Source organism: Hyperolius riggenbachi, chromosome 4 (genome assembly GCF_040937935.1).
Source record: "Hyperolius riggenbachi isolate aHypRig1 chromosome 4, aHypRig1.pri, whole genome shotgun sequence".
In the NCBI taxonomy this organism is placed as follows: domain Eukaryota; kingdom Metazoa; phylum Chordata; class Amphibia; order Anura; family Hyperoliidae; genus Hyperolius; species Hyperolius riggenbachi.
Window position 1 is genome coordinate 381,239,654 of NC_090649.1, and position 26,992 is coordinate 381,266,645.

General features: G+C 42.9%; 1 protein-coding gene across 3 annotated transcripts in view; it reads left to right on the plus strand.

Moving 5' to 3' along the window:
• Positions 1-26,992, plus strand: part of TTC27 (tetratricopeptide repeat domain 27) — a 564,428-nt gene that overhangs the window by 365,562 nt on the left and 171,874 nt on the right. For all 3 annotated transcript variants that reach the window (XM_068232111.1, XM_068232110.1, XM_068232112.1), the window contains one exon: positions 9,997-10,110. In XM_068232111.1, the coding sequence (XP_068088212.1) occupies positions 9,997-10,110 (114 nt within the window). The remainder of the gene's footprint in view (positions 1-9,996; positions 10,111-26,992) is intronic.

Below are 26,992 nucleotides of genomic sequence, written 5' to 3' on the forward strand. Positions count from 1 at the left end.
CATTACAAAGGAACTGTATTTTTTATATATCTTGCTGCATTGCCTCTGCTGTTTAGATGATATAAACCAGCCTGCCACACTCTTAGATCTTGTAGGTGAAATCTTGTTTTACTGTCAGTTTATTCGTATGCAAGAAACTTTCATCTTTTTGAGCTGTGTCTGTTGTTTATTTTATGTTTCAGGTTTGCATTGTGTAACTTTTCTCTGTAACTGTCGATTTTGTAAAATGACTATCTTGTTACACTGATTACTATAATTATTGATACCCAAATATTATACAGCTGAATGACAACCCAGTTATTTAACCAAATTAGAAAACAACTGTAAAGAATATCAATAGACATGCTGTACCAAAATATTTTTAATGCTTTGCAGTTCTGTCGGAGCCACACTCGTCCATTAGCGTCTGTGATGTATTAAATCAGGTTCACCCTGAGGTCCTTCCTCTTCTGAGCTAAAATTATTTCTAAAAATGTGATAAAACTCTCTTAAAGACAAGGATTGTAATTTTCAATTACGTAAGGTAAAGCTCTTTTAACGGCTCTGCGTCCGCAGAACGCCGATGGGCGGTCGCAGAGTGGCTCCCCCAGGACCACCTAAGGCCAATTGCTGTCATGGCAGTCTTCGCAAGGTTAGCAGGGAACGAGCGCTCACGCAAGCGTGCGCTCCCTGCAGGGGGACACGGGAGACGGCTGCAAACAGCCTGTCAGCAGCGATCGGAGCTAGCAGGCTGAACAGAGGAAAAAAAATAGTAAAAACCACGTGTACTGCGCTGCGGTCTAGCTCAGCGCTGTACAGAGTAAAGTCTGGCCACTTAACTGTCCCTCTTATCGGCTCACAATCTAATCCCTGACATAGCCATATGGCTATTGTAGTGTAGTGTAGGTTACGTGGAGAAGGGGAAATTGAGGAGGAGGACATAGAAAATGATAAAAAAAGAGCTTTTTTTTTATTAAAACAAAAACCTGTCAGTAGCAGCAGCGATCAGGGCCCACCAACAGAAAGTTCGGTTGGTGGCACGAAAAGAGGGTAAAATTCATATGGGTGCTAAGTTGTATGGCCGTGCAATAAACCGCTAAAGCTGCGCAGTGCTGAATTGTATAAAATTTCCCTTTGGTCCTCAAGAGGTTAAAGCTCTACTAGAAGCCGCGGGTGCCAGTGGCTGTTACTCACCTATAAATTAGTACACTTTTGAAGCTCCACTCCACTTTGGCAAAACTGCCATGGTCTCCCCCCCCCCCCCCCCCCCAACACTTTCTCAAGCTCTATGTCACTTCGGCATTCCTCCTACTTGGCAGCTGTGACCTAATAGGTGGTTTCTGAGCTGAGGGTGGAAACTTTAATGTGTAGCTTCATTTCATGCCAAAAATCACATACTTATACTTACCTAAAAAGAGGAATGCTTCCCTGGAGGGAAGCATCTGAATCCTCCACAGGTTTCCCACGCTGTCATCAACCATTGGTCAGGACCCTCTGGAACATCGAGGCCGCACTTCTCTTCTGACATGAACGTCTTCACCCTACTGCAAAGGCTGTACTTGTGCAGGCAAAGATTTTCTGACAAGCCCTTGCCGGATAACTTTGGGAGTCTGTAAGCAGTACCGGAGAATGCCGTGGGAGGCCTCTATGGGATACGGAGTGTTTTCCTCTTCTTAGATAAGTACAGTAGCAATAAAAAGTATGTGAACCATTTTGAATTGTATGGATTTCTGCACAAATTGGTCATAAACTGTGGTTTGATCTTCATCTAATTCACAACAATAGACAATTACAGTGTGCTTAAACTAATACAACACAAATAATTAAATGTTTCCATGTTTTTATTGAACACACCATGTAAACATTCACAGTGCAGGTGGAAAAGGTATGTGAACCCTTGGATTTAATAGCTAGTTGCAGATCAGACGTGCACAACGGTCAGGAGCAATTATAGACCGTTCCTCTTTACAGAACTGTTTCAGTTCAGCAATATTCTAGAGATGTCTGGTGTAAATCACTTTCTTGAGGTCATGACACAGCATCTCAATTGGGTTGAGGTTAGAACTCTGACTGGGCCACTCCAGAAGGCGTATTTTCTTCTGTTTAAGCCATTCTGTTGTTGATTTAGTTTTATGCTTTGGGTCGTTGTCCTGTTGCAACACCCATCTTATGCTGAGGATTCAGATGGTGGACAGATGGCCTTAAGTTCTCCTGCAAAATGTCTTGATAAACTTGGGAATTTATTTTTCCTTCGATGATAGCAACCCACCATACTTTAAAGTGGGGATGAGGTTTTAATATTGGTGTGCTGTGTCTCTTTTTCTCCACACATAGGCCTCAATTCACTAAGATCATGCTGGAGATAAGGCAAGAGAAAACTTACCTCCACTAGTAAGAGAGTTATCTCTTCATTCCTTACGTTACCTCTTCTGTAGTTAATTTACCTCCTCTGTAGTTAAGTTACCACCTCTGTAGTTTTTTTCACACGCAGTTAATGAACAGCCTGTCTTTAACTCTGGAGTTATTTTAAGGATTAAAGAGTTAACTTAAAGACAGAAGAATTAACTTTAGGTTTGCCTGAGGTAAAATGTTTCCTGAATACTACATACCTTATCACCATGGTAACAACTCTAGAAGAGTTATTAAAGACAGGAGATAAGCTTAGTGAATTGAGGCCATAGTGTTGTGTGTTTCTGTCTGCCAAACAACTTAACTTTGGTTTCATCTGTCCACAGAATATTTTGCCAGTACTGCTGTGATACATCCAGGTTCCCTTTTGCAAACTTTAAACATGCAGCAATGTTTTTTGGACCGCAGTGGTTTCTTTTTGGACATCAGTGGTATCCTCCCATGAACTCCATTCTTGTATAGTGTTTTATGCATCATAGATTTGCTGACAGGATGTTGGCATATGTCAGAGACTTTTGTAAGTCTTTAGCTGACACTCTAGGATTCTTCTTCACCTTATTGAGCATTCTGTACTGTGTGCTTTTGCAGTCATCTTTACAGGATGGCAACTCCTAGGGAGAGTAGCAGACGTGCTGAACTTTCTCCATTTATAGACTGTGTCTTACTGCGGACTGATAAACAGCAAGGCTTTTGGAGGTACTTTTATAGCCCTTTCCAGCTTTATGCAAGTCAACAATTCTTAATCATAGCTCTTCTGAGAGCACTTTTGTGTGAGGCAACATTCACGTCAGGCAATGCTTCTTGGGAAAAGCAAACCCAAACTGGTGTATGATTTTTATAGGGCAGATCAGCTGTAATCAACACCTCCAATCTCATCTCATTGATTGGACTTCAGCTGGCTGACACCTCACTCCAATTAGCTCTTGGAGATGTCATTAGTCTTGGGGTTCACATATGTTTCCCAACTGCACTGTGAATGTTTACATGGTGTGTTCAATATAAATATGGAAACATTTCATTATTTGTGTGGTATTAGTTTAAGCAGACTGTGATTGTCTATTTTTGTGACTTAGATGAAGATTAGATCACATTTGATTACCAATATGTGCAGAAATCCACATAATTCCAAAGGGTTCACATACTTTTTATTGCTACTGTATGTGATTTGTCACCCGAGTTTAGGCTTGATAAACTTTAAAATGATTGAAAATTCCTCTTTAAAGGATACCAGTAAACACTTTCTGCTTTCATTTTTGCTGCCTCCAGAACAGAATGCTGAGCTTTTTTTTTCTCATGTGCCCATAATTCTTGTTCTTCCAGTATAAGCCTAAATTAAAATATCACCAGGTACGCATGGCATAATGAGAATTTAATAAAACAAGGACAGCACAGTGTCACAGTTAAAACAAAATTCAAATTGTTTAAAAGTGATTGAACAGTTTGAAATTTAATTAAAAAGCATATAAATAGAATTCAAATGTCTGTTACACAAATAATATATAGATACACTAAACGTTAAACTGCAATTTTCTTAACAGATCAGTTAAAATCACAAATCTTTTTTGTCATCTAAATCTTCAGTGTATTATGTTCTGTCATTCTGTACCAAGTAGATACATATGTCCTCTGCTTAAACTGGAACTTTGTTGAGTTTAACTTAGAAAGAACGGCAATTTCTGGGTGTGGCATTACTTGGTACCTCACTACTTTGGAATACGCATCAAAGGCCAGTGCAAGGTAGGGTGGCCAAACACCCTAAAAGAGAAGAACACAGAGACAACAGGAGCCCAAATGGTGTAGTATGTCACAAGAAGAGTGATGGAAAAAAAGTATTAGGGTACTCACAAAGGAAGGTTGCACAAGTGGCAACCATCCACTAAAAGCAGGTGGAGATCTATAAACCTGACTCCATTCGGGTGTCCGGCTGGATTCAGAATGTATTCACAATCTTGGGAAAAACAACAAAGGTCCTATCGACGGCAAAGATGGCAAAGTGAAGGAAGGTAAGAGGCACCCAGAAGTAGAACTATTTACACTGGCATTCCACAAAATAAACAACGGTTCCTTACAAGAAGTGTTGTTTCCCTCTACTCTGAAAGAAGCAATCGTCAGGCCACTACTCTAGAAACCATCCTTAGACCCAGATGCTCTAAACAGCTACAGACCTGTCTCAAACCTCCCCTTTCTGGGAAAAGTTATTGAAAAGGCTGTCTACCTCCAACTTGAAGACAGGCTCTCCAGAAACAACATCCTTGACCCTCTTCAATCTGGCTTCAGGAAATATCACAGCTGTGAAACAGCCCTCACCCAGATTTGCAATGATCTGCTCATTGCAAGAGACAAGGATCAATGTTCCATCCTGATTTTGCTCGACCTCTCAGCGGCTTTTGACACAGTCGATCATGTAATCTTGCTCAACAGGCTACAAGAGTACTGTAGCATAGATGGCATTGTTCTCCTGTGGTTCAACTCTTTCCTGGCTGGCAGAACACAAAGGGTAGCCTTAGGGCCCTTCCTCTCCAACCCTGTACCACTAAAATACGGGGTACCTCAGGGCGCAATATTATCCCCTTTACTTTTCACCATATACATGCTGCCACTTGGAGAAATCATACAAAAACATGGCCTGACATATCATTGCTATGCTGATGACACCCAGCTATATTTGTCATTCAAACCTGGCGTCACAGACCCTACTCCAAAAATAAACGCATGCTTAGCTGAGCTTCAGGAGTGGATGAATAATAACTGGCTAAAACTTAATGCTGACAAAACTGAGGTTCTTGTTATCGAGGGCCAGTGCTCAACAGCAAAGCAGCCCCAGTCTCAACCAACACCGCTAAGGATAGGGAGCTCAGACCTGAACAACTGAGACTGTGTGCGCAGCCTGGGAGTACTGATTGATGGGACATTAAGCTTCAGGAATCAAATCTCAGCTGTTGTGAAACATTCCTTCTTTCATCTAAAGAATATTGCAAGGATTAAACACCTAATTCCTTCAGAGGATCTTCCAACCCTAGTTCATGCCTTCGTCACATCAAGGTTAGACTACTGCAACGCCCTCTACACAGGCCTGCATAAGAAAGACTTATGCCGCCTGCAATTAGAACAGATTGCCGCCGCAAGGCTGTTAACGAGCCAACCCCGCCACTGCCACATAACACCAACCCTGTGCTCACTCCACTGGCTACTGATAAAATGGAGAATTCTGTTTAAGATTGGCTTACTGACATTCGAATCCTTGCACAATCTGGGCCCTGGATACCTGAAGGACTAGTTGCAACTGCATCACACGCCCCACAATCTTAGATCAAAAGGACGTATCACCTTGGTCACCCCCCAGAGTCCACCTCAAAACCTTTGGAGACAGAGCCTTTTGTCATGCTGCCCCTACACTTTGGAACTCCCTGCCACACCCAATCAGGACAGCTCCATCCCTGGAAGCATTTAAGTCTAAACTGAAAACCTAGCTCTTCAGTCTGGCAATTATGAACATCTGACTATCTCCTCTGTAACACAACCCAGCCTGCAACAATCAGAGGGGTGGGAGGGATAGCGAAGGGAGGGGGGAAGCATGTAGCTAGCGCTAGGCTAGCTACATGCTTTAAAAAAAAAAGTGCTGCACTGCCCCCCTGGTGGATTTATTGTACCGCCAGGGAGGTTAATATAAATTTTAATTAGCATAGGCAGTGAGTTTTGTGGGTCTACGCCCACTTCCTCAGGCCAAAGTGTCAGAGTTGTATGAGAGCCAGGTATGGAGCACCTCTGAAGTTTTATCTACTTCTGGGTGCCGTTTTACCCCCTTTGTGCTTTACATCAAAGGCCAGATCCGAAAGTGGCGTGGTCACACTACAGCTCCACCACATATGAACGCAGGTCTTCTTGCTGTCTCCACATCTGCAACAAGGATCTGAAACTTCTGGGGAAAGGTGATGAAGTAGGGTTGGATTTCTGTACCTCCTAGCTAGAGTTTTATACTTCTTTTTTTGAGCTTTACATGACAAGGAGAGCTTATGTGTTAGGGTGCATATCTGTACCTAAGCCTCAGAGTCTATTGTAGATCTCTATCCCACTTTGAGATCAGAGAGGTAGTGGCTTCTCTGGTAAGGGAGGGAAGCAAGATGTGCTATACTGTTGAGGCAATATCCACAGGGGGCTAGTAGAAGTGCAAAGTGTTGGCAAGTAATGTATTCCATAGCTGAAAATAATTTATAAAATTGTTTTTTGTTTTGTTTTTTTTACAATATTTATCTATACATCATTTAGTCAATGTTTTCCCTTTGTAAAATCTAACCTTACCTTGACTTACATTCTTAAATGTATCAGTGATGCCAGCATTTTTACTGCAGGTAAGGTAAATCACTGTGGTATGTTTCCACCCCCCAAATCTGTGTAGCATAGCCGGGCCGAGGCAGAGGCTGGATAGGCTCCAACCTCTGGGTGCACAGCTTTAGGGGCGCAGGTAGGGAGTGCAACATCTATTCTCCCTCTCTCTCTCTCTCCTTGGCCCATCCTGCAGTGTGTGGCAGCAGTACGGGGGGACATCTGACTACGACACTGGGGAGAAGAGAATCTGGCTATTATACTGGGGTTGGGGGCTGCTTATTACTTTATGGGAGCATATCAGGCTATTGTCCTGGGAGGGGGGCTGCCTAATACTGTATAGGGACACAGTTGGCTATTGTCCTGGAGTTGGGAGCCAATACCGGGGGCACATTTGCAACCTATACTGGGACTGGCACAGTTTGGGGGGGGGGTCTCCACCTCTAGTGCTGGATAACCTTTTCCCCGGTCCTGCTGAGTAGCGAGCAAGAGATCATAATCTAATATATTGTTTTGAGAAGTGAAACCTGGATAATTAATGTAAAAATGGGGTGTCCTGAATATTTGTTTATGCTCTACCATGAGTAGTTCATTTCACTAGATCCTAAATGGCATTAAAGAATTCTAGGCTACAAATTGTGGCCACATCCATGACAACCATAAACATAGCAAATATTAGATTTTATCCATTCCTCCCATCGCTCCACCATGGCTGCTCCCCTCTGTGAATCCGTCCACTGACTTCCTATCTAGTCCAGAATCAGATTCAAGATACTGTGTCTGACCTACAAATCTGTCCACAAAACCTATCCAACCTACATTTCTCGATCTTACTCAGAGGTACACACCTAGCTGCTCACTCCACTCCTCTAATGGAATTCGTCTGACCGCCCCCCCCTCCCCCGCATTACTCAGTCCCATGCACGCCTCCAGGACTTCTCAAGAGCTGCTCCAACACTATGAAGCTTCCCACCTTAACCCTTTAGGGCAGCCCCCTCCTTCACCATCTTAAAGAAGGCCCTCAAAACTCACCTTTTCACTCTGGCCTACCACCCCTCACAAGTGCTCTAATCCCGCAGCTGAACTCTGGCCCCCTACCTTTCGTGTCCCTACCTCTCCCTCTAGATTGTAAGCCTTTGGGCAGGGTCCTCCTCCTTTTGTGTCCTACCTACTCATGCACCTCCATTTCTGTACACCCATGCTATGCATTTGAGTTAACTCAACTTGCCTAATCTCCATGCTCCCCTCCAGTGACTGACTAAGCATTACCTTGTACTCACACTGGTGCTGCGTGATCTGGTTTTTCTTGTATTCCTGTCTTGTCGTATTGCTGCATGTCACCCCTAAATATTGTCTGTAACCTAAACTAATGTTCAGCTGTGCGTAATATGTGTGTGCTTTATAAATAAATAATATGTGGATGCAGCAAGGACTCGCTGTTTTTTTTTGTTTTGTTTGTTTTTTTACATAGAAATTGTGTATATTTTATTCAGACAATTAAGTAACCTGACGTAAAATATTAAAACTGGGGTCACAGCCAATGTGGACATATCAGAAATCATACTTTTAAATAGCAGCATAAGTAAGTCAACATTTTCATTGCCCTTATTATCAGCACTATTAGCATCATATAATATGTTATAAAGCTTTAAAATCAAAGTGCAATTGGTGCAAACGACCTTAAGCAATAATAGTTGTTTTATTCACATACAGTATATATCAAAGATGATGCATGGAATTCCTATTAGTATGAGGTAGAAAAGCAGCTCTTAAAAGCTCAGCAGTAGCAGATAATACAGTTAATATGCAATGGGAACCATGGCATCCATATATTCTTTGCCAGAGTAATGCAATGTAATGAGAGGGCATATGGTGGTATCTGGAAGCCTCCTTTGATAAAGACCTGTCTGAGGAAGAAACCCATTGGTCAGTTTATTGGACCAATTGGGAGACTCAGCGGCAGTTTTAAATATGCGTTTTGCCAGGGCTTTCTGTACAATACTATGCATTGACTACAAAACCCAGCCAAAAGCATCTTTGAATTAGCTCTCCTATTGGTTCATATTATAACCAATGGGATTCCCTTTTAGGTAAAAAGAAAAAAACCTGTGGCAGACGAGCAGTAGGGACTTATTACCTGCTTTCATCTGCCTTCTGATGCAATTGCATTGGACAACAGTCTGTATGTTGGCGAGTTTCGCAATTGCATAAGGCCTAAAATAAACAGGTCTGGGTCTAGGGATTGTTTAATCTGTCATGAAAGATAACGAGGTTATTTCATTTTTTTTTTTTTTTTTTTTTAAGCAATGTTTTATTGAATAATAAAATTTTTGAACAAGGCAAATAACATATCCAAGTGATCCAAGCATACAGTCAGGGTTATTACAACACATTTAAAGGGCTGAAAAATGGACATATGTCCATTTAATTAACTGTATACCTGGGAGTCAGCTCTTCGAGTATGTCTGCTTAGTCATTAGAAACTATAAACGTATAAAACAAAGTAGAAAAACACCCTCATATCCCACCCACCACCCACTTCCCATGCTCTTCTCCTGGGGATCTGCTAGTGGGTCATTTCACAGTGAGAAAAGAAAAATCATTACACATGTCTGCTAGTAAAACAAAAACAAAAAAAAGTGGGTAGCTCCAGGTGGCCCAAAGTGCCAGATAATGGCTTTATGCAGTACCAGGAGGAGTATTTAAAAGGTTCCATCAAGCGATATATTTCCTCTTGGGTTAATATAATTTTAATGAAGGATTTCCATTTTTTTAAGAACTGTTTGCATTTTTTTCATTATGCAACATTGTGTCAGTTTTGTCCATCATAAAAAAATCAGTTATTTCATCTTAAACGATCTCAATATAGTTTTGGCATTCTGGATATTTTCTGTGAGAGGAGGGCTTTTGTCTTGTTTTCAATTTTGCATTACTGGCAGTTAGACAAGAACCAAGACAAGGTCCAGTTTTTTATCAAAGTTAATAAGGTAAGTTTTCAATAATGGGGGCTTATTTTGGGGAATATAGCAAACTGTTTAGGAATTTTCATGTCTAGTATTTGCCTCTAAAATCTGGAATAATAAGATTGTATGAAAGTTGTTTCCTATATTTAAAATGTTTTTGAACTTTCCGCTAACTGTAGTCTAAATGATTGGCTGAAATTGGAACAGATTTAACAATTTAAATAAAAGTACAAATGAGCCAGATGGAGGTTTTTACGCTTCCCTGGGGTTAAGCCTATCTAGCCATGAAGTGATATAAACATTAATTTCTGTTCTGTTACAGTGTTTGCTTTCTCAACCTAAATTCTGGGCTCTCCAGACAACTTCATTAATTTTGAGGGCCAAACTAGAGAGAGGAAGCACACGACGTGTTGAACGTGCTATGATGCAAACTCAGGTAAGATTTTTTTTTTTCATTCTATAAAGTTTCTTGGGTAGACAATTGTCAAATTTGTATCATATCCCAGGAACTGTGCTAGTGACAAACCAACATCCTATTAAAAAAAAAAAATCATCTATCAGCTTAAAAACATATAGATTAAAGAGGAACTTTACAAAAAAAATGTAATTAATACAATTGCTTGATTTCCAAGCATGCATTGAGAGAAAAGGGCTTTGTGACATCATAGCCTAGGCCAGTGATCTGCAAACTTGGCTCACCAGCTGTTAAGGAACTACCAAGTCCCACAATTCATTTGCCCTTATGAATCATGACTGTGCCTGTCAGACTCCTGCAATGCGTTGTGGGACTTGTAGTTCCTTAACAGCTGGAGAGCCAAGTTTGCAGATCACTGGCCTAGGCTAAGCATCACTAGGGGGAGGGGGGTGTTTACACAGCAATATATAGATATAAGTGTTTCTAATGCTGAAAGAATAACCCAAAAGTGGGTATCCTGAATAATTTATTAGATTCTACTGTATGTCATTATAGTTCCTCTTTAAGTTAAATAACTGGGTTGAATACAGTGAGAGGAGTGTCTGTCTTGTACACCCTTCTTGCTGTGAACAAACTTAATATCATTTGCATGGATTGTTTGGTAGACCTTTCTAGTTCTATACAGCAGATGTAGTAAGATTACACAGAGTTTGTATGGTCAAATTACTTGTTTTGAGGCCAGTACACAGATACCCTAATGATTGGACTATGACAAGGCTCTCTAAAGGTAGCCATACACTGGTCGATTTGCCATCAGATTCGACCAACAGACAGATCCCTATCTGATCGAATCTGATCAGAGAGGGATCGTATGGCTACCTTTACTGCAAACAGATTGTGAACCGATTTCAGCCTGAAACCGTTCACAATCTGTTGTGGTGGTGCTGCCGCCGCTCCCCCCGCCCGCATACATGCATACATTACCTGCTCCACCGGCGCAACTCCCGGGTCTCCGCTCTTCTTCTCCGCTCTGGTCTGGTCTCAGGCATGCTTCCCTTCTTCCTGTCTGGGGGAAGTTTAAACAGTAGAGCGCCCTCTACTGTTTAAACTTCCTGCCGGGACAGGAAGAAGGGAAGCATGCCGGAGACCAGACCAGAGCGGAGAAGAAGAGCGGAGACCCGGGAGTCGCGCTGGCGGAGCAGGTAATGTATTGCGGCTCTATTACGTCGGTCGTCGGGCACTCGAACGCCGCTAGCGATGCGCTCTTTACCCGCGGGCGATCGACTGTTATTTTCCGCACGGCGCGATCGACGGGATCGGACGGAATGGATCGAAATTCGGCGTGTACCGCGAACGATTGGCAGCAGATTCGATCCCAGTGTTCGAATCTGCTGTCGAAACGGCGACAAATCGGGCCAGTGTATGGCCAGCTTAAGTGACAAAGCAAAGGAGAAAAGTGTTTATGGGAAACAGTAAGAAGAAGGGATGATCAATGAGATGCCGATAATTCTGAGTTGATTTGATTCAAATTATGCTGTTTTGAATTCGACCAATCAACTGCAGCAGCAGGTACATTACCAAGCTGCATTCATTACAATACAATTAGCATAACATTTGCATTAACTCAGAATTATTAGCATCTCATTGACTATCTTTAGTAAAGAGTTGGGTTGCTACTCAGCGCAAGTCACTTTCTTAGTGTACTTATTGACACAAGCATGTTGTCACTTGAGTATATGTACTTGAGACTATAAGTGTGAAGAAACTAAATGTTCATGCATGATCATTATCAGTAACGTAGACAGCACAACATTAAAGGACCACTATTGTGAAAAATTGTAAAATGCATGAGTACACATACATATGAAATGTACACTTCATTCAGAGTAAAATGCACTGGGAATTACTTTTTCCTATCTCACTGTCAGTAGACAGTAATGATCTGACTGGTTCTGGACTTCTCCAACTCCTCATAGGGGATTTTTTGGGTTTTCTGTATTTTCAAAAGTACTTACAGATGGCAGTTTCTCAGTCTAACTGCCAAAATAGCATGCAAGTGAGTAGGGAGGCCAGCTGCATACCTATGAAATAGCCGCTAGGAGACTTGGGCGCAGGATACAGCCGATATATGGTTTTCCCTGCTCCTGCACAAGTCCTGGTGGTGTTCATTGCAATTGTCCCTCCAGGCCACCATGAATAGTGGGGATTGATGTAATTTGGCTGCCAGCTATTGCTGGTGGCTGAATTACAGTCTTCTAAAAGTAACTTTAAGGTCCTTCTTATGACGGCACCGAAATTACTCACTGCGCGGCTATAGCAATAATTCCTAATAATCTATATTGGCGCTTGTTGCTTTCAAATCTCCTGCACTGTTATTACAGCGCTCGAGGTCAGCTGGCATATTTGTTAAGATCCTTTCCATAGAGTGCTTTTGTAAAGAACAAAGGAAATACTGAAAATCTCCCATGAGGACATAGACAAGTCAAAAACCTGTCAGATTTTACTGCCTATAGAAAGTGGTGGCAATGTAGGAGAAAAGTTATGCATGGTGCATTTTACTGTGGGAGAAATGTACTTTTATAAATAATTATTTAAACTAGCTAATGGCCTGGCATTTCTCGGGTATGTGTTTGGCTGGTGTTGGCTCTGCCCACTTTTTCTAACCCGAACACACAATAACTCAATGGCCAAGTTTGTGAGCTTTGTGGTCTTTGGCATCAATCATTTGCATTGAAATAAAACAAATATGGTTGGCTGTTTGTGGCTCCACCCCCTTTTCTGAATTTGAACCCCAGTCACCCAAAGACCAAATGTACCAGGTTTGAGGCTTGTGCCATTAACAGTCCAAGAATGGCAGCAATTAAATATTCCCCTTGAAAATCAATAAGTGAATTTTGATTGGCTTTTGTAGGCTCCATCCACTTTTCTGAATATTAATCCCAGTCACCCAGTGACCAACTGTGCAACGTTTGAGAACTCTACCATTAACAGTGAAAGAATGGTTGCAGTTTACACTTTCCCAGTGAAATTTGTATTCCTCTCTGCCTACTTTTTGATTATGGGGATAAAAAGTATCCTGTATGTTGTTCCAGGTAATGTACTATGTGTGTGCCAAATTTCATTCAAATACGTTCAGCCATTGTTGCGTGACTGAGTAGTAGAGTTGGGCCGAACGGTTCGCCTGCGAACGGTTCCATGCGAACTTCAGTGGTTCGCGTTCGCGTCCCGCAGGCGAACCTTTGCGGAAGTTCGGTTCGCCCCATAATGCACATGGAGGGTCAACTTTGACCCTCTACATCACAGTCAGCAGGCCCAGTGTAGCCAATTAGGCTACACTAGCCCCTGGAGCCCCACCCCCCCCTTATATAAGGCAGGCAGCGGCGGCCATTACGGCCACTCGTGTGCCTGCATTAGTCAGAGTAGGGCGAGCTGCTGCAGACTGTCTCTCAGGGAAAGATTAGTTAGGCTTAGCTTGTTCCTGTCTGGCTGCATACCGGTTCTGTGAACCCACCACTGCATACCTGTGCTGTGAACCCACCACTGCATACCTGTGCTGTGAACCCACCACTGCATACCTGTTCTGTTCAGTGGACCCGCCACTGTATACCTGTTCATTGAACCCACCACTGCATACCTGTGCTGTGAACCCACCACTGCATACCTGTGCTGTGAACCCACCACTGCATACCTGTGCTGTGAACCCACCACTGCATACCTGTGCTGTGAACCCACCACTGCATACCTGTTCTGTTCAGTGGACCCGCCACTGCATACCTGTTCTGTTTAGTGAACCGCCACTGTATACCTGTTCTGTTTAGTGAACCCGCCACTGCATACCTGTTCTGTTCAGTGGACCCACCGCATCAGTGCGCATACCTGTGCAGTTAAGTGAACCCGCCACTGCATACCTGTTCTGTTCAGTGGACCCGCCACTGCATACCTGTTCTGTTTAGTGAACCCGCCACTGCATACCTGTTCTGTTCAGTGAACCCACCGCATCAGTGCGCATACCTGTGCAGTTAAGTGAACCCGCCACTGCATACCTGTTCTGTTCAGTGAACCGCCACTGTATACCTGTTCTGTTTAGTGAACCCGCCACTGCATACCTGTTCTGTTCAGTGGACCCGCCACTGCATACCTGTTCTGTTCAGTGAACCCACCGCATCAGTGCGCATACCTGTGCAGTTAAGTGAACCCGCCACTGCATACCTGTTCTGTTCAGTGGACCCGCCACTGCATACCTGTTCTGTTTAGTGAACCGCCACTGTATACCTGTTCTGTTTAGTGAACCCGCCACTGCATACCTGTTCTGTTCAGTGAACCCACCGCATCAGTGCGCATACCTGTGCAGTTAAGTGAACCCGCCACTGCATACCTGTTCTGTTCAGTGGACCCGCCACTGTATACCTGTTCATTGAACCCACCACTGCATACCTGTGCTGTGAACCCACCACTGCATACCTGTGCTGTGAACCCACCACTGCATACCTGTGCTGTGAACCCACCACTGCATACCTGTGCTGTGAACCCACCACTGCATACCTGTTCTGTTCAGTGGACCCGCCACTGCATACCTGTTCTGTTTAGTGAACCGCCACTGTATACCTGTGCAGTTAAGTGAACCCGCCACTGCATACCTGTTCTGTTCAGTGGACCCACCGCATCAGTGCGCATACCTGTGCAGTTAAGTGAACCCGCCACTGCATACCTGTTCTGTTCAGTGGACCCACCACTGCATACCTGTTCTGTTCAGTGGACCCGCCACTGCATACCTGTTCTGTTTAGTGAACCGCCACTGTATGCCTGTTCTGTTTAGTGAACCCGCCACTGCATACCTGTTCTGTTCAGTGGACCCACCGCATCAGGAGAACAACCTCAGCAGGCATCGCAAGGGGCTTGTGCTGCTCAACCTTCCCGTGGTATTGTTCGCGGCTGGGGGGAGGAGGTTGACTTACCTGACGTCACTGAGGAAGAGCAAGAGGAGATGGAGGGTACTGGATCCGACTTTGTGCAGATGTCGTCTTTTATGCTGTCCTGCCTGTTGAGGGACCCCCGTATAAAAAACCTCAAGGGGAATGAGCTGTACTGGGTGGCCACACTACTAGACCCTCGGTACAGGCACAAAGTGGCGGACCTGTTACCAACTCACCGGAAGGTGGAAAGGATGCAGCACATGCAGAACCAGCTGTCAACTATGCTTTACAATGCCTTTAAGGGTGATGTGACGGCACAACGCCAGCAAGGTACCACTGCCACTAATCCTCCTCCCGTGTCCACGCAGTCAAAGACAGGACGCTCCAGCGATCTCATGGTGATGTCGGACATGCGGACGTTCTTTAGTCCAACGCCTCGCCGTAGCCCTTCCGGATCCACCCTTCACCAACGCCTGGAACGGCAGGTAGCCGACTACCTGGCCTTAAGTGTGGATGTAGACACTGCTGTGAACAGCGATGAGGAACCCTTGAACTACTGGGTGCGCAGGCTTGACCTGTGGCCAGAGCTGTCCCAATTTGCCATCCAACTTCTCTCCTGCCCTGCCGCAAGCGTCCTCTCAGAAAGGACCTTCAGCGCAGCTGGAGGCATTGTCACAGAGAAGAGAAGTCGCCTAAGTCACAAAAGTGTTAAGTACCTCACCTTTATCAAAATGAATGAGGCATGGATCCCGGAGGGCTGCTGCCCGCCCCAAGACTAAGTCAGTCCCCGCACATACAGCATCTCTGCCTGCACGCCGTGTGACTGGCTGCCTGGCCTGCCCCAAGAAGACTAAGTCGCTCCCAGTCCCTCCACACAGCATGTCTGCCTGCAGGCCGCTTGACTACCTTCTCCGCCACCACCAACAGGGTCCGGGACTCCAGGCGGATTGCTGAATTTTTTAGGCCGCTGCTAGCAGCGGCCGCTGTAATAATTTTTCGGGTGCGTGTACATGACTGCCTAATTTTTCTGGCTGCACTGCGGGCAGCTGCAACAACAAAAGAAAAGGCATGTACATGCGCCCATTCCCCTTCGTGATCATTACCTTGCCGTGGTGAAGGGGCTTGCGTATCACAATGGAGCAATGACCGGCGCCTAGATGAGTGTCTCGGGGGGCACACCCACGATAATAAGGTCGTTGCCTCATTGTGGTCAGACCAAATTTGATCAGCTGGACAGTCACTGTTCTGTCATTCAGCTACATCAGCCAGGTGACCATATGGGCTGTAAAGCCACCAAAACCTGCACTCTCGCCATGGTGCGCACCAGTAAAGCACGGCCGTCACTACACAAACAGCTGTTTGCGGTGCGTTACACGATGAGTTTGGTGTGTCAGTGTGAAGCAGTACCTTAATTACACTACCTGATTGATGTATACACATGCAAGATGTTTGAAAGCACTTTAGGCCTGTCATTTAGCATTCAATGTGATTTCTGCCCTTAAAACGCTGCTTTGCGTCAAATCCAGATTTTTCCCGGGGACTTTTGGCATGTATCCCACTCCGCCATGCCCCCCTCCAGGTGTTAGACCCCTTGAAACATCTTTTCCATCACTTTTGTGGGCAGCATAATTATTATTTTTTTTCAAAGTTCGCATCCCCATTGAAGTCTATTGCGGTTCGCAAACTTTAACGCGAACCGAACCTTTGGCGAAAGTTCGCGAACCGAAAATCGGAGGTTCGGCCCAACTCTACTGAGTAGCAAACATCCAAACATCCAAACTTTCGCATTTATAATAATATTAATGAGATTATACCAAAAACTATATGTTCTTTTAAGAGACGAACGGGATGTTTAATTTTCCAAATATATAAATACATATGCAAAACTATCCACGTCACTAAGCTTTTTTTTTTTTTACAAAAAAAAAAAAGGCAGAAGAATAGGGATATGCCATGATAAAGTGTGGGGCAGTTTGGGTTGGCTGTGGGCAAGTTTAGAGGTCAGCTTACTTAGTAGTGTCCATGATGAGAAGGTGTAGAAAAACGGTCTAAACATCTGATTTGTTACAATTTTATGAATCTGTTTTTATGAGTGTGTTCTTTTTTATTGTAACTGGTAGTTATGAGTTATACCCAGGTGAAGTTAAACAAGACCCTTTCAATATATATGCCTGATGTTTAAAGATTTTCCAAACCGTCATGAAGAATGAAATAATTTGTTCAAAAACAGCTGTGTACTTTCCAACCATTTTTTTCCCTAAATCCCTGAAACAAACTCACTTTTGTCTGCTTGTGTCCAAGTAATTTTCTTACTTTGTGACTAGTAGTGGAAAAAAAGTGTCTTTAAAAGGAAACCGAGGGGAGAGGGATACGGTGGATGCCATATGCATTTTATTTTAAACAATACCAGTTGCTTGGCAGCCCACGTTTTTTTGTCATAAACATCTGATCTGCATGCTTGTTAAGGGTCTGTGGCTGAGGTCTATGGTATTAGAGGCAGTGGAGCAGCAGGACAGCCAAGCAATGTGGATTGTTTAAAAGAAAATAAATAGGGCAGCCTCCATATGTCTCTCACTTTGGGTTCCCCTTTAAAGAAACCATTTGCCTTGTGAAACATGTATTTCTCACTTACAAGATCCCTCAGATATAGGTAGTTCTCAATCACATAAACAAAACACTGGGAAAGAAACAATTACTATTAGGAAATTGGAAAGGCAATTTTAATAACATAAGACGGAAAAAAATGTGTAGTAGTTTTTATTTCAACTTTAAATGATCAGAAAAAAATAAGGATTTGTAATGTTAACCCATGGATACAGTTAAGTTCTGATTTCCAGGTAACAGCTATCATTTTTTTCTGGGTAGGGTTAAATCTTTGTAAGGCATTTAATGAAAAAAAAATACAATAATGCATCATATTTTTTAATATCATAGTACTCATGCAACGTTCCCCTCCCCAAAGTGGATCACCAGTTTTTCAAGTTAAAAAACAAAAAAACAACACTCTGGATGTTTTGTTTAGAGTCTCATTGTCGCTTCTGTTTTCCCTTTATGTCTGGCTAATAATGAAAACCTACAGTGCCTTGCAAAATTATTCATACCCCTCATAGATTTCTTTGTTTCGTTTTGTTCTTTTGGGTCCCATTAAAACTGGAATTAAAATTTTAAATAATGTACTTAACGATGTAGTCCAAATACCTAAAAAAGAATTAAAAAACATGTTTGTACATAGGAGAAAAAGTGAAAACTAGAACGTTGTGAGTGTGTATGCAATACTTTGAAATGTGTTTAACATTTTGCTAGGAAACCTCTTTATAAAACTGTCCCAACCGAGTAACTTCAGAAGCCAGATAGTTAGTTGATTGGGATCTTTGTGTACAATAAAAGGTGTCACAAGATCGGTCACATCATAGCTGTATAACAGACCACCCATCAATCAAGCAAATTGGTAAAGCCATGTTCACAGTGGCTGTGTATTGCGTTACCTGTGACAGTGGGAATGCAATGGATCAAGACAGCGGCACTGCCTGTTATACTCGCATTACATTGGGTACAGTAAAGCATACAGGCAATGAAAAGTAAGCTTCACACCCACTGTTAACGCAAGTTCATACTGCAACTGGTTTATTTATTTTATTTTATTTGTTGTATTTATAAAGCGCCAACATATTACGCAGCGCTGGTTATACCACATTGCACCCTCCGCACTGTGAATTTCCCATAGGTGGTGCATTGTTGTAGGCACTGTTACAAAACAGCTGTAACACCGTACCTCAATGCACTACTTGAATTGGGGCCTTATTGAAATTCGGAAACCCAAATTTGACCATCACCACACTTCAGCACCCTGAAATGTGAACAAATGTAGGAGTTCACTTTATGATTCAAGTGAAGCACAAATAAGTGAACGCCCCCTGACCCTGTCCACGCTTCTGGGTGCTGAAGTGTGGTGACGGTCAAATTCAGGTTTGCAAATTTCAATAACCTGGGTTAAAACACCAACATTAATAAAGACCAAGAAGCAATCCAAACAGGTCGCAAACAAAGCTGAGGAGTATTATGAATCATGGTTGGGTTATAAAAAAAATCCACACTTTGAATATCCAGTAGAGTGCCATTAGTTTCATCATTACAACATTAAAAGAAAATGAAAACAGTACAAACCAGACAAAAGAACACAGCCCACCAAACCTGACAGACTGCTAAGAAGGTTATTCATCAGAGGTGCAACAATGACACAGAGGATAATATTGAAAGAGCCCAAAAAGAACCACAGATGAGAGGGATTTGCTGTTTATAGGTCTACTTAATGGTGCCCATACACGATACAATAAAAACGTTCGATTTTCCCGTTTATTCGATCTAAATGATCGAATTGAATGAAAGGTGAAAATATTTTTTTTTTCCGATCAAGAAATTCGAACGATTATCCCCTTTTTTCGGGAAAAATGATCGGACATGCTGGAAAAATCTTTATATTCGATCTAACAGAATAATCGAACTAAATTATCTAATTGAAAAATTGTACCATGTATGGCCACCTTAAAACAGATTTATACCCCAAACTTCCTCTCGGCTCCAAAAGATACGCAACAGCATAATAACCTTTTAAAGAAAAAAACACTTCTTAGTTACGGAATCTCTCTAGTAAACTCTGATATAGTGAATCTCTGGATATAGTAAGCTCAGGCCTCAGGTCCCAGCAACTGCGTTTGTATAAATATACAATGTGTGACTAATTTTGATGTAGTAAACTACTTTTCCTGGTCCTTTGAGTTTACTATAAAGGGATTATACTGTAAATATGCAGTGTCTACTTCCTGATTTCATGGGAGCACTGAAAGAGTTAACTTCCTGTGTTTACATATTATCCCATAACTTTGCACACCTACGGCACAAAGCTGGCAGCTCAAATAACACTTGTGATTACTTGCTGAGAAGGGAGAATTAGACAGGCTGTTCTCTATAAACACACACAGGGTGGATTTCTCTGTGTTTTCCTTTCTCCTGAGCAAGAGTTTAGGTCCGCTTTAAAGGATACCTTAGCACTGGCACAAATTTGAAAAACCCTCCATTAAGTTTTAATAGCACACCGACGCTACTCCGGGTTGGGAGGGTCGACGAGCAGTGCGCAGTGGCTGCCTGGCGACGAGTGTCCTTTATTGCGCACCCATGGCCGGGAGCGCTCTGCACATGTGCGCTACAAAGTTGTGACATTGCAAGCCTGCGCAGAGCGCTCCCAGCCACAGTACAATTCTTGATTAAATCCTGTTTCAGCTGACCAAACATTTTTATCCTTCTACCAGGACAATGACGCTAAACACATTGCTAAAGCTGCCCAAGTTTATAAGGACACCATCAAATGTCTTGGAATGGCTTAGTCAAATCTCAAACATCAATCTAATAGAGAATTTTGTTGGATGACTTGAAGATTGCTGTACAGTAACTAATTCAATTTGAAGGAGTTGGAGCAGTTTTGCCATGAGGAATGGGTATAAAATCCTTGTGGCTAAATGTACTAAGTTAATAGAGAGAGAGACTTGCAGCAAGAGGTGGCTCTACAAAGCATTTTGTATTGATTCACCTTGCCAGCAGTAAAGATTTCTGGATCTCTAATAAATTTCATAAGGGTAAATCAGGTTGAAGTAAGATTTTACAATGGGCAAACAGTGGCTAAATAACGTATAAGTGAATGTTATAAAGAAATTTTTGCAATTTTATTCACTACGTTATATTGAGTAAAGTTCCCCTTTGTGGTCAGTTTCTATGACATCTATGGGACAAATAGGACACTTCTGTAGATGTTTACATGCTAACTCTTTGTTGTCTGACAAGGCTGGCAGCAACTGTGGCTCTACAGGTATGTTTAGGACACAAAAGCTGGTATTACGTAACTACATCGTAACAAAGCAGTGAGCGTTTTTTAAAGGTTACCTAAAACGAGAGCTATATGGTGGCTGCCATATTTATATTCTTTTAACCTCCTTGGTGGTAATCCCGAGCTAGGGTCGGAGCGGAAAACCACAGCTCAGAGGGGTAATCCCGACCTGTGCTCGGGGTAGCCGCAGGAGGCTGTATGCAGAGTGATGCGCGCAGCAGGCATTTCAACTCACCTCCCAGGGGATCCTGACGTCGGCCGCCATTCTTCTTCCGCTCCTCAGAGGCTCTGCTTCTCCCTGATGAGCTCGCCGGCTGTCGTTATGACTACAGACGGCAATCTCACTTTAGGGTTAAAGAGCAACATGGAGGATGGAGGGAAAACTGCAGCGCTGGAGCCAGGGAGGTGAGTGATTGTTGGAACCGCTGCAGATCTCCTGCCATTCCGCTTTTTTATTTTGGGTTTAGTAGTCTCTGAGTTACTCATCTGACATAAGAATGCAGCTAATCTTGTCAGAAACACCTGATCGGCATACTTGTTCAGGGTCTATGACTAAAAGTATTCAGAGTCAGAAGATCAGAAGGACAGGTAGGCAACTGGTATTGTTTAAAGTTAAATAAATATGACAGTCTCCATATTCCTCTTACTTCAAGTTCCCTTTAGAGAAACACTTTTAGTACACTTTTATATCTCTTGGTTGTGAACGATGCAGCAAGACCCACAAAACAGCAATTATTTAGTTTTTATTAATATTACTAGCTGTTATAAGCTGAACATTAGAGTGATGTAGTACTTTTATCGCAAAGCCGTTTATACCAAAAGCAAGCTCAGTTGAATGGTTATCCACAGAACACATTCATTACTGCATTCACTTTCTCTCAAGATAAACTTGCTGATTTGATGAATGCGGAAGCATTATTTTCTATAATTCCACATGGTAAACATATTAGTGTGTGTTTTTAGGAAAAATATGAAATCATCCACAGGCATGAGTTATAGAATGTGGCACTGTATTGTTAAGCTGCGCTCCAGTTAGCTGAGGTATACACCCTGTTCTTAATTTTCTGTAAGTATTTTGTTTTGTCTGCAGATATCATTCCTGGCAGGCATGTCGGGGTCTGTTTATAATAAAGTGATGCCTATTCATTGCTGTGTTATGTACATCGTATATTTGAAATGTTTGGCACAGTTTCAATGGACTTTGAAAGAAGTACATTGTTTCTAGACTTGTTTTCAAGTGCTTAATGCCTGCTTCTATGCGTTGCTGCTCATTGTCTATGGATGGATGGTTTTCTTTTTTTATTTTCATACTGAGAACCAACGGTTAATCAGTATTATTGCTGTATGTAATCAGACTTTCTTCCTGATTGTGACAGAATTTCTAAGAAATCCTCTCTGCATCTGCCTTGTTTACCAGGCACGCTATATCAAGGGGAAACTGAATGCAGCATGTAATACAAATTATGCTACATAAAGATGAACAAAAATTATGAAAGACAAAAGAATTGAATTTCACATTTCTGTGGAGGTTTTCAATATACCGTAAACTGTTCTGTTTGTATCAATAACTGTACCACCATATACAGTAAGTCTGTTCTTGACAAGGGGCACAAATGTCTGTCATTGTGACTCTGCAATGGACCCTTAGTATTAAGTGGAACACACTTTGTGCTGTCCACGATTGTTTCGGTAGAGCAATGTGTTTCTCGTATAGCCTATGGTGGGAATGCATTTGCCTCTGGTTCTAAACAGACCACAAATGAACCATTGGGGAAGGCATTACACTGTCCACTTCTGCTGGCTCTTGGAGTGAGACTCTAGAGGAAACCTAGCCTTAAGGAGCAAACATTGTCTGACATTCCCATATACTTCCCATACTACTGCATTTGTTCCCCTCCAAACCCTTTGCCGGGTTGGCTAACATGACAGCAAACAGTGCAGCAAACCTTACTTTAGTGACTACTGTGTATACTTGAATATAATGCGAGCATGAACCAACTCCACCGGTTTTACTAAGAGATCAGATAAACATGGTTGACCTTAATATAAACCGAGAGGACGTTCACTCCTCCACCAATGCTCCTGCTGCCCCAAAGCTTGCCCTCTTGAAGTCTGCCTGACAGCGGTTGGTCCACAAGATCGCCACCTGTGTCTCATCACTCCAGGGAAGGAATGGACTGCTGTGAACTTCACATCTGCATTTGAACACATTGCACTATTTGGTGGGAGATTCACATGAAACTGATAGGTTTGAATTTATGCAGTTGCATTTGTTTGATTTTGAAGAGGATTTCAGTGTCTCCTCCGCTACATAAGCACATGGACAGGAGCTGACACCTGTAGACTGTGAGTGACATTGTCAACTTGAAATATGTGCATGCTAGGTATGGTCAATGAAATGCAAATAATTTCGAGTTGATGCAGCATTATGCAAATTCTGTATGCAAATGTATGTAGCTTAAAAATGAACCAATCAAATCCTGCTGGGATAAAATTAAATTTTCAAGTTGCATACATTTGCATGCTAAATGTGCATAATCCTGTATCAACTCGAAATTATTTACATCTCATTGACCATTTATAGTGCATGCTATAAACTGCACACAGACAGCAGCTGTTTCCAAAGACAGTGGCAGGAGAAGCATTGGCAGAGACAGTCCCTCATTTAAACATTGCATGCACTGTTAGGAGTTAATGAGGGGAGCACAGTTACATATTTTGTCATTGTGCTCAGCCGTCTTGCTTTCAGTATGGTCCCCGCCAGTCTGCAAGTCCACAGGTATCCCCCAGTAATACATATTCTATAGTGTGCACAGTGGAACGCCCTGCCACACACTGATCTGCAGCCACTGGTGTCACCCAAATTACCCAGTAGTAAACAATGCAGCAGAGAGTGCACAGTGGAGATACTTCACAGCATGACCTGCAGTATGTAGTGGGGTTCACCAGCTGCTGCAGTTTAGATGAGAGCGACACTCCGCTGTGCACTCTGCAGTGTTTATTGTTGGGCAATTTGAGGAACATCAATGGCTGCAGATCGGTTGGGGAAGGACACACAACTAGGCAAACTGAACTAAAGTGACCGCGGAGTGACAGGGGAGCAGACCCTTCAATAGCAGGCACGCCCAGAGCTATTTTAGGACCCCAACTACTAACCTTCCTCTCCTCCGATACAGAGGACAATACTTCAGATCAGGCGTTTTTGCGGCTATACATGTTATGGGTGTGAAGCTCATGATGGCCACTCTTATGGCCCTTGTGTGATGGGCCCCAAGGCCTTGAAGTGCACCAAGGGGGAGGCAGGGGAAGCTGAGTGAACATTGGGGGGGGGGGGGGACATCAAGTTTTACTGGGGGGCCCATCAATTGTATTTATGCCACTGGAGGTATAAAAAGGCTGCCTTATTTCCTTTTAAGCAATGCCAATAGCCTGGCTTCCCTACTGATCTTTCTGGTTTACTTAAAGAGACTCTGAAGCGAGAATAAATCTCGCTTCAGAGCTCATAGTTAGCAGGGGCACGTGTGCCCCTGCTAAACCGCCGCAATAGCGCCGCTAAACGGGGGTCCCTTCACCCCCAAACCCCCCACTGCGACACTTGGTCGCAGACTTGGTCGCTCCTGGAGGCAGGGCTAACGGCTGCAGCCCTGCCTCCAGTCGCGTCTATCAGTGGCGGATCTCCGCCTCTCCCCCGCCCCTCTCAGTGAAGGAAGACGGAGAGGGGCGGGGGAGAGGCGGAGATACGTGCTGACAGATGCGCGTGGGGCAGGGCTGCGGCGGTTAGCCCTGCCCCAACCAGGAAGCGCTCCCCCGCATTACGGAGGGGATTTGGGGGATCAGGGACCCCCGTTAAGCCGCGGGATAGCGGCGGTTTAGCAGGGGCACGTCTATGAGGTCTGAAGCGAGATTTATTCTCGCTTCAGACTCTCTTTAAAGGGAACCCATACTGAGATGGATATAGATTTTTTCCTCTTAAAATAATAGCAGTTGCCTGACTCTCCCACTGATCCTTTGTCTCTATTACTTTCAGCTACAGCCTCTGAACAAGCATGCAGATCAGGTGCTCTGACTGAAGTCAGACTGGATTAGCTGCATGCTTGTTTCAGATGTGTGATTCAGACACTCCTGCAGCCAAAGAGATCAGCAAGACGGACAAGCAGCTGGTATTGTTTAAAAGGAAACATCCATATCCCCCTCAGTTTAGGTTCCCTTTAATGTCTGAATCACACACCTGAAACAAGCATGTGTGGTCTGACGTCAGTCAAAGCATGTGATGCATACTTGTTCTAGAACAGTGGCATTAGAGACAAAGGATCAGCAGGACAAACCCCTCTTACTACAGGGCCACTTGAAATGCATACTAAATGTATTTACATTGTAAGGTTCTCTCATACTAGAGAGCGTAACAGAGCAGACGTCTTCCTGAAAACCCAGCATGGATTTTTTAAATAAATCAATCGATTAGAGAAAGGTAGATCGGCACTAGATTGCAGGCAATGCTGAGAGGAATAGCTGCAATGATCATGCCTCCAGACATACAGCTTTGAAATTGGATGAGAAGTAACAGAATTCGGGCACTAATCACAAACAGCAATCCAGTGTCCCCTTTAATAAATACCCAGCAATCCCGACAGTACGTACAGTGTAATTATCCTGACAGCTGTTTCGCAGGTTAACACCTGCTTTGTCAGATTCAGAAAGTAGTTACTTCTCATCCAATTTTTAAAATAACTATCTGCTACCATTGTGTCCACAGCAAGAACAGTTTCAATATATTCACATCCAACATTTGTTTTCAAAAAACTGTTCTAGGTTAAAAGCATGCATGCCCATTACTGCCAGTGCTAACCAAATAAAGACACTTTAAATCTGTTGGCCAGCCTTAAAGAGACACTGAAGCGGAAAAAAAATATGATATAGTGAATTGGTTGTGTACTATGAATAATTACTAGAAGATTAGCAGCAAAGAAAATATTCTCATACTTTTATTTTCAGGTATGTAGTGTTTTTTCTAACATTGCATCATTCTATAATATGTGCACATTACACAACACTCAGCATTCAAAATGAGTCTTTCAGAGCAGTCTGTGAAGTAATGACCTCTCCTCTAGCAGAGGAAAAGTAAATAGTCCAGGAACAGTTGAGATAATAAAAGTCAGATAACAGCCCTCTCCACCACTAACTTAGTCGGAGAGCTTAATGGCTTGTTTGCATAGAGATAACAACTGGAGTTTCTCAACTCTTCCTGTACTGGAAACAATTACACTGATGTATCTGATCTTAATGTTTTAATTCTTAGCTGTGCTACACATACAAATCATAATATCATCATTTTTTTCCGCTTCAGTGTCTCTTTAAGGCTCATTTCCAGTATGGCCGATTAACTGTGTTTCCCCACATGCAAATTTGTATGTGGAAATGCAGCCTATTAAAATCAATAGGATGCTGCCCGTTTTGCATTCTGCAGGGAAAAATAATTGAACAGCATGCAGCAAAAAAGGATCACGCGTGTGAATAGGGATAGCTGTGCATGGCTCGGCTAAAAGGGATTCGGATGCGATCTCGAGTCATAGTAGAGATGCACGATGGCTGAAGTGGAAACGGGCCCTTATAGTATAACTTATGCTCTTTTGATCATCCCCAGCCTTGGAAAACCTTTTAAAATTAGATTCCCTGTTTTTACTAGATTGGAGATGTTATACTGCACATGAAATGTGTACAAAAACTAGTTTGAACCCTAGTGAAATATCCACAGGAAAATAAATCTTGTTATACGGTTCTGATCTAAGCTGTCAGAATGAATTACTGTTTGGAGGGATGTTTTGAAACTGAACCTCATAGGGCATATTTGATACACATGAGATTAAACTGTGGTGTAGGAATGCTATGAACACATTGTCAAAAACTCATGCATTCCAGTCTCCTTTGTAGCAGCCTTAAGAGGTTCACCCCAGCTGAGACACAGATTCTTGACTTTTTCCATACCGCTAGATGCCGAATTCCAATAAACAGATTTACTAGCTGTCCATCAAAGATACTAGCAGTATGCGTTAAACCATCCGTTAAGGAACGTTGCCATGCAGTTCACATAGCCTTCAATTAACTCTCTAGGGTA